Source organism: Lutra lutra, chromosome 8, assembly GCF_902655055.1.
Source record: "Lutra lutra chromosome 8, mLutLut1.2, whole genome shotgun sequence".
Lineage (NCBI taxonomy): Eukaryota > Metazoa > Chordata > Mammalia > Carnivora > Mustelidae > Lutra > Lutra lutra.
This window is the reverse complement of record NC_062285.1, coordinates 67,934,675-67,950,148: the sequence shown is the minus strand read 5'-3', so window position 1 is coordinate 67,950,148 and position 15,474 is coordinate 67,934,675. Positions and strand designations below refer to the sequence as shown.

At 34.0% G+C, this 15,474-nt stretch overlaps 1 protein-coding gene across 2 annotated transcripts in view; it reads right to left on the bottom strand.

The window, feature by feature from the left end:
- The window catches only part of ABCD2 (ATP binding cassette subfamily D member 2), a 67,508-nt gene that overhangs the window by 29,575 nt on the left and 22,459 nt on the right, over positions 1-15,474 (bottom strand). For both annotated transcript variants that reach the window (XM_047742380.1, XM_047742379.1), the window contains exons 6-7: positions 14,809-14,903; positions 10,458-10,603 (exon numbers count right to left, since the gene is read on the bottom strand). In XM_047742380.1, the coding sequence (XP_047598336.1) occupies positions 10,458-10,603; positions 14,809-14,903 (241 nt within the window). The remainder of the gene's footprint in view (positions 1-10,457; positions 10,604-14,808; positions 14,904-15,474) is intronic.

Here is a 15,474-nt window from a genome sequence, read left to right as displayed (position 1 = left end):
AGTGGGTTAAAGCCTCTACCTTCAGCTCAGGTCATGATCCCAGGGTCCTGGGATTGAGCCCCACATCGGGCTCTCTGCTCAGCCGGGAGCCTGCTTCCACCTCTCTCTCTCTGCCTGCCTCTTTGCCTGTCAAATAAATAAATAAAAATCTTAAACAAACAAACAAAGGACATGTTAAATGAAAAATATTTATCCCCATCATAAAGAGGATTAGATAACATATCTAGTGTAAGAAACAAAATAGTTTATTTCCTAATTAGTATATGGGGCCAGACTGATTTGGCAGTAGAAACCAAATCTGTGGAGATGTTCATTCATTCACTTGTTCAATCATTCATTGTCTGTTCATTGCATTGTTGTAATATGACATTCTAGAGATTCTATAGATGTAGTAGTATACTACCAGTGTGGTATAGATATGCAGATGCCCTTTCTAGCTTATATTCTATGAAAATTTGTGCAACAGTGAGTCAACATAGGCAAATTCTGTTCTAATAACAAATCACACTCCCTACGATTCGTCTAATGTGGGGGCAGCAAGACTAGTGTATGTGTAACTGTGTATGGGGCTCCATGAGTAGGCCTGAATTAAGCCATATCACATTCTTTATTCCAGCGGCCCTTTCAGACCAACATTCCACTTGGGCAATGGCCCCAGGGAAGCCTGCATCTTATTTAAATAAACACGCTCTTTGTCCTTCAGAGGCTCTCCGTATTGGTGTTTTTGCACCTAGAGTTCCATTAAGAATCAAAAACCCAAAAACTAGAGACCAAGAGGAAAACAGTAATCAAGATATTTAAACTAGCATTCCCCCATATTCTTACTTAGGTTGTTTTCCAGGCCACATCATCATTTTCTAATCTGAGATCTGAGACTAAGGAAAAAAAAAAAGAGAAGAGAGGAGAAGAGAAGAGAAGAAAAGAAAGAAAGAAAGAAAAGAAAAGAAAGAAAGGAAGAGCAAAGCAAGGATCTCACTAACAATACTTTGTTGATTATGAGGGCACCCTTTCAAGTTGCCTCTCAGGAGGCAAACTAGGGTGTTCTAACCTCAGTCCTGATCTCATGTGCTCCTGGTTCTTTAATAGTCATTATTTGGTTTTATATGTGTGGGTGTAACAACACTCTTCAATAATAGTTCTACCCCTCCAAATAGGAAATCCTGGATTTGGAAGGTATTTATATAGAAACAATTCAAAAGGATGTTCAAACTTTTAAGTATCTACAAAACTCATTTGACACACATACATTCTAGCCTGCAATGCAGTTGTGTCAATGTCTGGTGTTATTGATGTTATGTGTTTTTTTCATTCTAATGTACTTCTTGAACCAAAAGTCTTTATTCTGTTGCAAGACAGTCTCTTCTTTTGACAACACAGAGGTTAACTGATGATTTTTTAATGTCCTAATGCATTATGAAAACTAAAATTTATATCTCTGCAGGAAGTTTGATTTTATTTTTTAATTTTCCTCAAAGATTTTACTTATTTATTTGAGAGAGAGTAAGCAAGAGCGAGAGGACAGGCTGAAGGGGAGAGGCAGGAGGAGAACCAGACTCCCCACTGAACAGGGAGTCCAACACGGGGCTCACCTCCAGGACCCTGGGATCATGATCTGAGCTAAAGGCAAACGCTTAACTGACTGAGCCACCCAGGTACACCAGAAGCCTGATTTTAAATTAAGGAAATACTTTTACAGATTATATAAAATTTTATAGATAAGTGGGTTTTGGAAGATTAGAAGGAATAGTGAACATATTCTAATTTGAAAGTGATTTGAACTTAGTTTAAAGGAATTTCAATGTTACACAAGAATATCTCTCTTCACGATAGCATAAATGAATGATAGCCAGTACCTATGCTAAATTTTATTTCTTTTTAAAGATTTTATTTATTTGAGAGAGACAGGAAGAGAGAGAGAGTACAATCAGGGGAGGAGAGGGAGAGAGAGAGGAAGAAGTAGAAGACCACCACTGATTGAGCCCCAGCTTAGAGCTCAATCTCAGGACCCTGGGATCATGACCTGAGCCGAAGGCAGAGGCATTAACCCACTGAGCCACCCAGGCGCCCCACAGGTAGATGTTTTTAATACAATTATTTTATTAATCTGAAAATAAGAAGCAGTGAATGTAGAGGGTTTAGATTCAGAGATTTGCGGAATTCTAGTCCTGGCTCTGAAATGCTATGTAACTCAAAGTATTAAAGTCTCTGGTCTCTTTGAACTCCAGTTTAATTATTTAAAACATTCTATTTAACATGGTTTATTCAGAGCAGGATCAATATATACTGTTGCTACATTAAAAGATAGAAGTAGCCTTATCTATATTTAATTTTCTTTATAGTCTAATTAGTTGTGCTATCATTCCTGCATACAATCAAATTTAGGATTTTCATGTTTCATTTAATTTAAAAATGTAGTTCATAACTACTTTATTTATTACACATTTAGTCTAGAAGATTAAACTGCATGGTACTTGAACATACCTCCTGTGAATGAAGTAAGCAAATACTGAGCTGATAAATGAAATGTTATTTATAATTTCAGAATATCTTCTGGCAAAAAAGAATGAGAAGCAATGAGTGTAATAGAAGTTATTGTCATCTTTTGGTATGTTTCTTGAGGAGCATTAATAGACTAAAATTTAACATATTAGGTTATCTATATATGATATAAATATAATAATATATATTTGAATATAAGAAAAATGTGTCATTTACTTATAGAGAGGAGACAAGTTCTTCAGGTGGAAACTGGACAAATAGCAGACCCACAAAGCAATAGAGAACTTTAAAAAGTTTTTTCTTTTTTTTTTAAGTTATAAAATTTTTTAAAGTTTCGAAAACTTTAAAAAGTAATTCAGAGAACTTCAACATGAAAAGCTTTAGCAATGTTTAAGGACCTAGCTAATGGGCACTATTATTTCCAATATGTACCAATGACATAATATTCATGGAGTTGAATTAGTAAATATTTGCTTTTCTGAAATTGGTGTATTAGAGGGAGGGTGAATAGGAAAACCTTGCTTAGAAGCATCCAAAGGCAAGAACAAAAATTGCGTGCTTACTTGAATCTGAGGCATTTCTGATCTGTTTAGTCACTAGAGAAACATCCAAATCATGACAGCTATTAAAATCCTAAGTAACTTTCAAAACCCAAATCAAAAGACACAGTGTTATATTGTGATTTTTCGCATTTCGAACATCTACAGCAATTCTTGCCTTTCTTGAGCCACTTACTCTAACTTGTATTGAAGTTGGTTGCTTATTTTTTTTCCTAATCAAATTTAACATAAGCTCCACATTGAAAGTTACTGTGTCTTCCTCATTGTCTATCCTCCATAGCATCTAATAGCAGGACTTTTTTTTTTTTTTTTAAGATTTTTTTAATTTATTTGACACAGAGAGATCACAAGTAGGCAGAGAGGCAGGCAGAGAGAGAGAGAGGAGGAAGCAGGCTCCCCACCAAGGAGAGAGCCTGATGCGGGGCTCGATCCCAGGACCATGGGATCACGACCTGAGCCGAAGGCAGAGGCTTAACTCACTGAGCGATCCAGGTGCCCCATAGCAGGGCTTTAATAAATACTTAAAATTTTTAAAAAAGAGTAGAGTTTTAACAAAGAATAAAGTACATTAATGTTCCCAAGATATGAAGTACGATATCCTAGCCATCTCATCCCTTTTTCCTTGTTTTTATTTTTTTTTAATGTTTAGTTAAATCTAATTCGACCCTTATAATACAATCCTCTCACTTTCCTAACCTTTTACTTCCTAAATTCCAAAGTCAAGGATGGTCAGAAATTTGCACAAGTTACCTTTTCATACAAAATTATGGGAAGTTTGAATCTATTTCAGATCTGTTGAAGATAAATATTAAGGCATAGGGACTGAGTAGTAAGAAGATCATGGTTAAATTTTCATTCCCAAGATATTTCTACCAAGGAAGGGTAGTGAGAGCAAGAGCTCTGGGAACAGAATTACAGAGTGGGTTGGTGCCCAACTGGAGACTGTTGCTGAGGAGAGATATGTACACAAATGATCCTCAGAATGATTTAAAAAACAACAACAACAACAACAACACAGTAATATAAAGGAACACAAGATTTTGCTACCTTTTGTCAATAAACAACTATTTCTTGTCTTTCTTTTCTTCCTCCCTTCCCTCCAGTACTTCCCTCTTTGTTCCTCCCCACTTTCTCCTTTCCTTTCCTCACTCTCTTTGTCCTCAACCCCCATCAGGATGTTTCAATTGCCTATTGTGGTGAATGTCAGCATATAATAATGTTTTGTTAGCAGGTGAACTAAACAAATAAAGGACTGAGTTTTGAGGCTTTAATGGTTGAAGATAGAGACATTCTACTGAGTTACTACATGACTAATGGATCATAAATTAGTGGATTAGTGAATCCAAAAGCAGGAAATCACAATCTACTCTTAGGTGGTTGGGAAAACAGGAAAAACTGCATCAAGAATTGACAAAAGATATTCCGGATCTGTATCCAACTGGAAAACTTTTCCTGAGGGTTAAGATGGCTAATAGTAGGAACAACAAGTTTTAGTCATCAGTTTGAAGAGTACGGTACAGTCACATTGCTGAGGAAATTCGGTCTTGAACAAATTGCCCAAATATATTTTTTAAAGTCACACCTAAGCAACACTAAGCATTTTACCATGTGTTATTCCATAGATTTAGAGCAGTTAAATCTACATTAGAGATGAAATTTTTCTTTGCTAAAACTTTAATTAAATGTTCTAATAGTTATCATACCCAATTATTAATGAAATAGGCTAATAGGAAACTGTTTTGAAACTAGTTTATCTAGCACAACTTTTTATTTGTATCCTTGAACTAAGGCCCAGATTTTTGCTTATCTGGTTCTCATTATTAACATTGTTAAAGTATTAGAAGACATTAAGTGGGATAATACTGAGGACATTTCACAATTTCTTAGGAATTCAGGTTTTCCAGCTTGCAAAATGAGCCATAGCTACATTCTCTGAAGATATGGTTTAAAATATAAGTGTCCTAATTTGCTTAATTTCAACTTTTTTCCCTCAGTGGTTCTTTTTTCTTTTGTATACAAATGACATTACTGGAAACCCACTTAAACAAAATCTATTCCTTTTTTCCCCATGAAGATAACAACTAATGTACATTTGATCACTGCATGGAGATTCATCCTCTATCAAGAAGTCTTTCAGTTACAAAAAGTGAAAACAGGAAGATTATTATAAAGTCTGTTTATAACTTATGAAGTTATATTTATTATATTATATACTTATTCTGTAGGTACATAAGACTCAATTCTGTATTCACTTTACAGTTTTTTTTCCTACCAAACTAGTACTTAACCATTCTATATTACTATAAATTAATGCAGTAAACCATTAGATAATAATAGTCATTAATGAGAATATTCAAAGAAGTGTTTAAGAATGCCTACTGACAAATATTTTGAAGGAGGTTGTAGCAGCTTTCTTTGAAATCATAAACACTTATAAGATTATTTTCAAGCTTTCTTGAAGAAAACAGCATTTAGAATATAAGAAATATATATTTAGACTCTCTTGGTTTATATATACATTTAAATATATTTTATGCTTTTTTGAAAGATAAGTTTTATTAAATTTTAAACATAAGTACAAATCTTCATGTTTCTAGAAGCTACATAAGATAAAATTACTTTTAACAGTAATTATTTTAAAATACTTTAACCTTAAAAAATAGAGTTTTCGGGACGCCTGGATGGCTCAGTTGGTTAAGCAGCTGCCTTCGGCTCAGGTCATGATCCCAGCATCCTGGGATCGAGTCCCACATCAGGCTCCTTGCTCATCAGGGAGCCTGCTTCTCCCTCTGCCTCTGCCTGCCATTCTGTCTGCCTGTGCTTGCTCTCTCTCCCTCTCTCTCTCTGACAAATAAATAAATAAAATCTTTAAAAAAAAAAATAGAGTTTTCATTCTCATTTCTCCCTAAGTTGCAGTTGACCTTTTGCTTAGGCAACAGTAAATTTCATAATGAAGAAAAAGTTCCCAGTGATTTATGTTTGTTGCAAAATAACACAGGTCTCTCTGAGGGCAAATATTGGAATTTATGTATTTTGGGGTTTTTTCCCTACTTTTTAAAAATTTGGTAAAATACACATAAAATTTGTAAAAACTTTTGTAAAAAAATTTGTAAAAACTCCAAGCAGGAGTTCAAATCTTCTGGATCAAAGTCTACCATTTCTATGTCCATAGCTCAGTGGTATTTTTTTCTTGTTTTTTTTTTTTTTTTTCAGCTTTATTGAGATAAAATTAACATATAACATTGTGTAAGTTTAAGGTACACAAGTTGTTTATACAAGGTATACAAGTAAGTTTAAGGCATACGAGTTGATTTCATATACTTATATATAGCAAAATGATTATCACTGAAGTGTTACCTGATGACTCTATCACCTCACATAATTACCATGACTTTATTGTGGTGAGAACATTTTAGACTTACTCTTTCAACAACCTCCAAGTATATTTTACTGCTAACTGTAACCACAATGCTGTGCATTAGATTATCAGAACTTACTCATCTTCTAACTAGAATTTTGTATTTCTGACCAGCATCTCCCCATTTCCTCTACTTGCCAGCTCTTGGTAACCATCATTTGATTCTCTAAGTTTGGTTTTTTTAGAGTTCACATATAGGTGCTATCATATAGTATTTGTCATTCTTTGTCAGAATTATTTCACTTAGTATAATGTATTATATAATTATTTCACTTAGTATAACTTAGTATAATTATTTTCACTTAGTATAATGTCCTCAAAGTCTTGTCACATGTTCTCTTAGCTGAAGAAGTTTCCATTGTACAAATATATGTGTGTGTACATACACACACACACATACACACACACACACATACATCTCTTTCCATTTGACTGTCACTGGACACTGAGGTTGTTTCCACATTTTGCCTATTGTAAACAATGCTGCAATAAGTATGAGAATACAGGGATCCCCTCAAGATCCTGTTTTCATTTTCTTTAGACATATATAACCAGAAGTGATATTGCTGGATCAGATGATAGTTCTGTCTTTAATTGTTTAAGGAGCTTCCTTATAGTTTTCCATAGTGGCTGAACCAACTTACATTCCCACCAATAGTGCACAAGGTCCCCTTTTCTTCACATCCTTCCCAACACTTGTTATCTCTTGTCTTTTTTTTCCCTAAAGAATTTATTTATTTGAGAGAGAGAGAAAGAGGGAGCAGGGGCAGAGGGAGAAGCAGACTTTCCACTGACCAGGGAACCTGATCCCAGGCTTGATCCCGGGACCCATGATCATGAGCCCCACATTGGGCTTCCAGCTCAGTAGGGAGTCTGCTTCTCCCTTTCCCTCTGTCTGCTGCTCCCTCTGCTTGTGCTCTCTCTCTCTCTCTGTCAAATAAATAAAATAAAATCTTTATTAAAGAAAAAAAAAAAGAACTGCTATTGTAGCATCCCATACATTTGGGTTTCCATTCTCATTTGTTTTAAGATTTTTAAAATTTCTCTTTTGATTTCTTCTTTGACCCATTGGTTGCTCAGGAGTATTATTTAATTTTCACATATTTGTAAAATTTCCAGCTTTCCTCTTATTATTGATATCTAGTTTCATACCATTGTAATGGGAAAAGAAGTACTTGGTATGATTTCAATCTTCCTAAATTTGCTAAGACTTGTTTCGTGTCATATGATATTCCTAGAGAATGTTCCATGCATGCTTGAGAATATCTATTTTGCTGCTGTTGGATAGAATGCCTATATATGTCTGTTAGGTCTGTTTGGTCTAAAGTATGGTTCAAGTTCAATGTTTCTTGTTAATTTTCTGTCTGGATGATCTATTTGTGGTTGAAAGTAGGGTCCTAAAGTCCCCGGGTATTAATGTATAGTTGTATAACTTTCTTCAGATTTGTTAGTATTTGCTTAGTATATTTAGGTGCTCCACTTGTTGGGTGCATATATATTACAGCTATTATATCTTCTTGACAAATTGACCCCATTATCAGATAATGACCTTCTTTGTCTCTTGTTAACATTTTTCACTTGAAGTCTATTTTGTCTGATAAAATCATAGCTATCCCTGCTCTCTTTTGGTTTCCATTTACATGGACTATCTTTTTCCATCCCTTCACTGTCAGGCTGTGTGTGTCCTTAAAGCTGAAGTGAGTCTCTTATAGGCAGTATAGAGTTGGGTCTTGTTTTTTATCTTGCCAGCCACTCTATGCCTTTTGACTGGAGAATTTAATCCATTTACATTTAGAGTAAGTGTTAATAGTCAAGAACTTACTAATGCCAAACTAAGCCAGTTTTCTAACTTTTTTTTTTTTTTGCATTCTCTGGCCCCTTTCTCCCTCTCTTGCAGCCTTCCTTTGTGAATTGGTGATTTCCATAGTAGTTCTCTCTCTCTGATAACTTTCTCTTTATCTATGAATCTACTATGGGTTTTTGCTTTGTTTTAAAAACCTAACTTCAATTGCATACAAACACTCTACCCTTTTACTCTCCTTCTTTTAAGTTTTTAACATCACAACTTATCTCTTTTTATATTGGAATTATACTACTTATAAATAGTTATTTTTATACTTTGTCCTTTATACTTATATTTAAGTGGTTGATACACTGTCATATTAGAATATTCTTTTTTTTTTTTAAGATTTTATTTGTTTATTTGACAGAGAGAGATCACAAGCAGACAGAGAGGCAGGCAGAGAGAGAGAGGGGGAAGCAGGCTCTCCACCGAGCAGAGAGCCCGATGCGGGACTCGACCCCAGGACCCTGAGATCACAACCCGAGCCGAAGGCAGCGGCTCAACCCACTGAGCCACCCAGGCGCCCTCATATTAGAATATTCTGAATTGACTATATATTTACCTTTACTGGTCTATCTGTCTATTTTCATGTTTTTTTATGTTACAAGTTACCTTCATTTCAATTCCAATAACTCCTTTCAGCATGTCTTATAAGGCAGGTCTAATGGCAATGGATTCCCTCAGCTTTTGTTTGTCTAGGAAAGACTTTATTTCTCCCTAATTTCTGAAGGATAATTTTACAGGATTATGCACTTTTCTATGCCTTGGAAATATCTTGTATTGCTCAGGTCACAGCTATGTTCAAGAATTGTATCTTTCATATTATATAGGAAATTTAAAATAGCTAAAAATATAAAATTTATATATATGATTTTATTTAGATTAAGAGAATAGAATTCTATGAAAGAATATTTTCCTCATGATTTTATACCTTATAACCTAAATTTAAAAATTAAAGTGAGTCTACTTAATACATTAATGTCTGAAACTTAAGTGTTGGCTACATTATTTAATTGTCAGATTCAAAACGTTTCCTAAAAGCATACAGAGGAAGAGACAATGATTCTGGTGTATAAAATGTTATCTATTTTATGTTAAACATAAGAATTCATGACACTGCTCACATCCAACATTTTCTTAATGCCAGTGCAATTCATTCTCCCATACTTCAAGTAGTTTCTTACTACTAACATAAGTCTTACTTTAAAGCAAAGAACCTCACAAACCCTCATATTCCTAACTATAACATGTGGTCTAAAAATTAGACTAGGGGGCAGGATGGTACAAACACTTTTTGACAAAAGAAAAGGGGCAAGAGAGACATGTGATAGTACCTTACTTGATGTAACTTTTATATTTGTTCTGTCTCTGTACTTCCAGCCTAAGTGCTCTATTATGTTCCACAGAGTAGCCATCTAATACACGAGTGCTCTGTGATGTCCACCTAGCCCAGGGTGATGACAGATGGAAAAGATGAGCATGAGTGTGCCTCTTCCTCAAATTTCATTTTCTCTCACCCACAATAAATATTCCAAATCCTCAAATATAACTTTGTATTTAGATGTTTCTAAATTGTTACAAGGAAAGATGGCTAAAGACTTCAGAAGAAACAATATTCTTTTAAAATATTTCTATGCTTACTTTACACTCATTTGTAATTTTTTAATTAAGGTAGTTTCAAATCATTAATTAATAATATAGCATAACTGTAATAAAAACTATTTTATGGAGGCTCTTCAGATACAAGCGAACAATATTAGAACATATGAATGTATACAGTTTGAAGAAAAGACTGGTATACTATCCAAATACAGCTTTGTCTGTGAGAAGAGATAATCTGACATCTAAAGCAATCAAATCATTCCTTCGATTAGCCTGCTCTTCCTTGAGACTAACATCTATAGTCTTTGAGTGCTCCATATATCTAGATAGATGTGAAAATAAAAAGAAGTGGTTTTGTCCTGGAAACTCTCATAATCAAAGCAACAATGAAACTTTTTTGAATAAGTGAATTTGATTTTCTTAATAGTTTCTCTCAGTGAAAACATGTTTAAAGATTATAAACTGAGGAGCTTAAGGAATCAAGATAATTCAAAAGCAAACTGAAATTTTCTCATGATATAAAATATGTACCTACCTTTGTGGAATATAGAACATATGTTGGGGAGGTGGCTTATAGAGGACTCCTTCATACACAGGCCAGAGCCCGCTTAAAATTCTGAAGAGAGAACTTTTCCCACAACCATTAGGACCAGTTATCAAAAGATGCATTCCTTCTTGTACCTGAAATAAGAAATAAAATGATAAACTGCTATATTTAAAAATGATTTCATTTGGCAGCATTTATAAGTGATTCATTTTTTAAAAACTTTCAAACACATGATAACCCAGGGTAGGCAAGGATAAAAAAAAAAAAATCAGGATGGAGAATTTCCAGTTTTGCTCTGAAGCTAAAAGCATGATAAAATAATCCAACTCCAAAGGAAATTAATCTTCTTGGAATGAGCACTGCCTTTCTAAAATTTTAATTGAGGTCTTGTCATCAGATACTACACACATATGTAGAAACACAGCCACATGGGAAATAAGAAAGTATAAAATTTTTAATTAAAATATATTTAATTTTATTTTATTTATTTTAATATTTGGTTAAATTTATATTGAATTCAAATACAACTCTGTTGTATTTGTCAGTTGGAGTTATTAGCTACAAAGCTATTCCAAGATCCAGCTGGGTAGCTTAATTTTATACTTCAGCAGTCTGAAATGTTACACAGTCACAAAAGCCCATAATCAGTCAGATGAAATGATTCTAATTCTGTTTTATTCACAGATGGAGAAAATACATTTACCAAACCAAGACAGAGGAAAGCAACAGGATTATAATTTAGTCTTATGTCTAGGAATGAATTAAAAACCTATATATATATGTATATACATATATATATATGTCAGAAGTCATTTATCCATTATCAACTGGATGGTTCTCTTTAGAATCTTCCATTTTATTTGTCATTTAAATTTAAAAAGTTGAATTTCATGAGTTCCCATTCCACCCAATAGGTTCAGGAAGTTGTCTTAGTATGGTATTTGAAGAGTATTAGAAAGAACAAGGAAAAGGAACAGCATTTAAAAATTTGCTCTAAGAACAATGATAACATTTCTAAGAACAAATGATATTTTGTAATGGTGATTAAAAAGTGAATACAGCATCAAAGTATGAAGGAAGGGGGCATCTGGGTGACTCAGTTGTTAAGGATCTGCCTTTGACTCATGTCATGGTCCCAGGGTCCTGGGATCAAGTCTCCATCTGGCTCCCTGCTCAGCGGGAAGCCTGCTCCTCCCTCTCCCACACCCCCTGCTTGTGTTCCCTCTCTGGCTGTGTTTCTCTCTGTTAAATAAATAAGTAAAATCTTTAAAAAAAAAAAAGTATGAGGGACAGAACTCTACAGTATGCTTGTAGATAACGCTTTGTATAATATGGATACAAATATCTAAGTATTAATGATATAGAATATATCATACTGAAAATTCAAAAATGAAAAAACATTATTATTTGGATTATGCCAGTATAAGGAGTCCACTCCACGTCGGCATATTGTATATAACATAAGCTGAAAACTTTTTGTTGGAAGAAGGTGGTAGAAAGAGGGAGGAAGGGAAGGGAAAGGATAGGGTTGGGATAAGGTTAAGATAAAGGAACTAGATGGGGCGCCTGGGTGGCTCAGTTGGTTAAGCAACTGCCTTCAGCTCAGGTCATGATCCTGGAGTCCTGGGATCGAGTCCCACATCGGACTCCCTGCTTGGCAGGGAGTCTGCTTCTCCCGCTGATCTCTCTCTCCTCTCATGCTCTCTCTCTCTCTCTCTCTCTCAAATAAATAAATAAAATCATTAAAAAAAAAAAGATAAAGGAACTAGGGATATATATAATAAGTATATGTAAAGCAAAAATTGTTGAGATATATATATTCTGTCTAAATAATTAGACATTTCCTCTGTAAACATTGATTATTTACCATGTGCCAGACATTCTTCTAGGCAAAAGGGATATAGGGCTACCCAAGGCAAACTCTCAGTTCTCATGGTTTACATTTCAATGGGAAAGATGGAAAAAAAGACATGAACAAAAAATTAGGTAGTGAAAAATGCTATTATAATAGCAAAAGAAGAAAGATGCATTTGGGAAAGATGGTGGCATTGTGGGGTTAGAGGCAGTGGCGGTAGTGAGCAGTGCTCCTTTTGAGTGAGTGGTCAGGAAAATCCTCTTTGAGGAGGAAATATTTCTCCTGAACCTGGGTGACAAGAGAAAACCAGTCAGAGCTAACAGAGTATTTCAGACACTGGACACAGCTACCCCGAGGATGTAAGATGGGAGTAAGCTTGAGTCTAAACATTTTACTATAGGTATTTTTTCTCCCTAATTGTAGCCAAACTGAAAAGCTATTTTGATAGAATAAAGTTCAAAGAAAATCCTGGGAAAAGCCCCAAAAGAATTAATCTTGTGACTTGCTGTGCTCTTTTACTAGAGAGAAGTTAGTTAAGGAAGTGTAAATTGTAGAAGCATCAATACTTCCCAAATGATTTTTTTAAAGGTAAGTGCCATGGCAAAAGGCATAGTCATAAAATATTTTAATAGCATCATTCTCAGGAATTCTCAGATATTTAACACATTTTGAGTCCTAATAGAAGCCTTTTCCATATTCAAATTATTTTACTGGCATAAATTTTCCCATGTTTAGTAAATAGCAAGTGTGAGGCAAAAATAATTCCCACATTCATTGAGTTTTCTTCTCCAAACAGTTTTTTAATTCCACAATGTCTACAAAAGGATGAGAACATTTTCCTCTAGAAACCTGTTTATTTGTCAATGCATACAGAGGAAACAGAACTTTCATTACATTTGGGACCTGACACTGTAAATAAGTGTCAGAAAAATACCAGTTATCATAAAGTGTACTATAGTAACGTGTATCTTTGTAGAAGTTCAAAATTCATGACATTTTTGTTAGATTATGTATTTTAAAATTCATATTTTTTTATAAAAAATAAACGGAGCCCTGAGTTTTTTCACAGAAAGAGTGTAATATGTCCACAATAATGCAATTAGTAGGTGGCAGAATTTAAGACTTACTGTGTTTAATAAATGGAGCAATGAGAATTGATATTATGAAGCCTAACCTGACAAATTCTATATAAAAAGTCAGAAATTATAAATTACAAACTATTAATAAGTAATTAAACATTCCATGTATGGCTCTTCAAATGTTTTGTTTCAAATCTACTTAAGATTATGGTACATCATTACACCTAATAGGTACTCATGACCAGATCCAAATAATTAAATCAGTATGTAGGTCTATAAATGGAAAAATAAAGCCTAACCAAGTTGTAGTTAAAACACAATTTCTCGGGAGACTGGGTGGCTCAGTGGGTTAAGCCTCTGCCTTTGGCTCAGGTCATGATCTCAGGGTCCTGAAATCAAGCCCTGCAACGGGCTCTCTGCTTGGCAGGGAGCCTGCTTCCCCCTCTTTCTTTGCCTGCCTCTCTGCCTACCTGTGGTCTCTCTCTTTCTGTCAAATAAATAAATAAAATCTTTTAAAAAACCCACAATTTCTCATATTTATTAACACAGAATTTCCCTATGTTCAGTATTTATCATCTTCCAGCATTCTTATTCATTTGCAAACCCATCCTTAAAATTAAACCTATACTGAGGTCCGTACTAAAATAATTTGTACATGTATTCTCATGCTTGTAATTCTGTTACCAAGTCCAATCATGTCTTTGAACTATGCTTAAATGCCTGCATTATAATCATTTATGCTTATCTGCAAATTATTTTGTACTTGAATTCCAAAATGTATGTTTAAATTGTACAATGCTTTAACTTAGGGCTTCAGGTTTGTTAAGCAATTTTTACATCTTGGTTTTTGTAATCAAGACATAGAGCAATAAATAAAAAGATATCTCTTATTCTCAACAAAATTAAAAACTAAAAATCCATGAATCTTCTCTTTTTTTCTAAATGGAAGATGTGATCATTGGAAATATAAATTGAATTTAGGTAATATACAATAACAGAAGTAAACTTGTTAAGGACCTCTTTCCCTATATTGTAGTAAATATATTACAGTATAGGCTTATATATTTTGAGTAATCCCTATAAGGAAAAAATTAAAATGTATTTCCAGATATTAATTTCTGAAGAATTTTTCTTTTGTTCCCAGAAGTTACCTTGTACAGGCCCTCAGTGCGCTGAGAAATTTTGATTTTCAACCTGGCAAAGAGGCAGTAGAAATCAAATTTCTCTTTCTCTTTGCTTTCTGAGGAAGTAACTGCTTCTGTAATTGAGCCACTGTGCATACCTTTCTTGATTTCCCCTCCTTTCCATACGCTCCTCCAACTATTTAACATAAGGTACATGAATTCTGAGTTGTTTTGTATTAGTGTGATGGCAACAATCAGAAGATTCTTGAATATCATCTTACTTTGAAGTTTAGCCTGGAAGCCACCACTTCTCCCGTTGGTGTAATTATGGGAACATTTTCACAAATAATTCCATGATCCACATCAATAACTCTTCCTAAAAGTTAAGGAATAGTTCAATTTATAAAAGCAATTGCATGTTGCATCTACATCTAGAGCAAATTTTAATGTAAATGTGGACATTCTGATATATATATTTGGAAAATCTTTTTCAGAAACATGATTTTATAATAATCTAATGTCAATATCATAATGAGAGCAAGATGGGATAAACTCTATCTGATAGAACCCAGCCATATTCTTTACAATTACTTATTTCACTAAATTGACCTTTCCTATTTAAAAAAAAAAAGATACAGCCTAGCAAAAAGGGAATTAAGGCAAAGGAGTACAATTTTAAAAAATGTGATAAGCAAACTTAAGTTTAAAAACATAGAAGGATGAAGAACAATAAGATGTTAGCTCTAATTCTGTGTTTGAATTTTAAAAGCAAACAATTTGTTCTGCCATATGGGCAGTTTCCAAAAATAATTCTAGAAATTTGTCCTAAATACAAGTAGCATAATTTTCTTATGGTAATGTTAGTCACCACTCCTCAAATTGCAACACTAATTTTAGGAAGAACTGTTTAAATAAGCAAGTATTTGTTCTCTGTAAATGATAAAAGG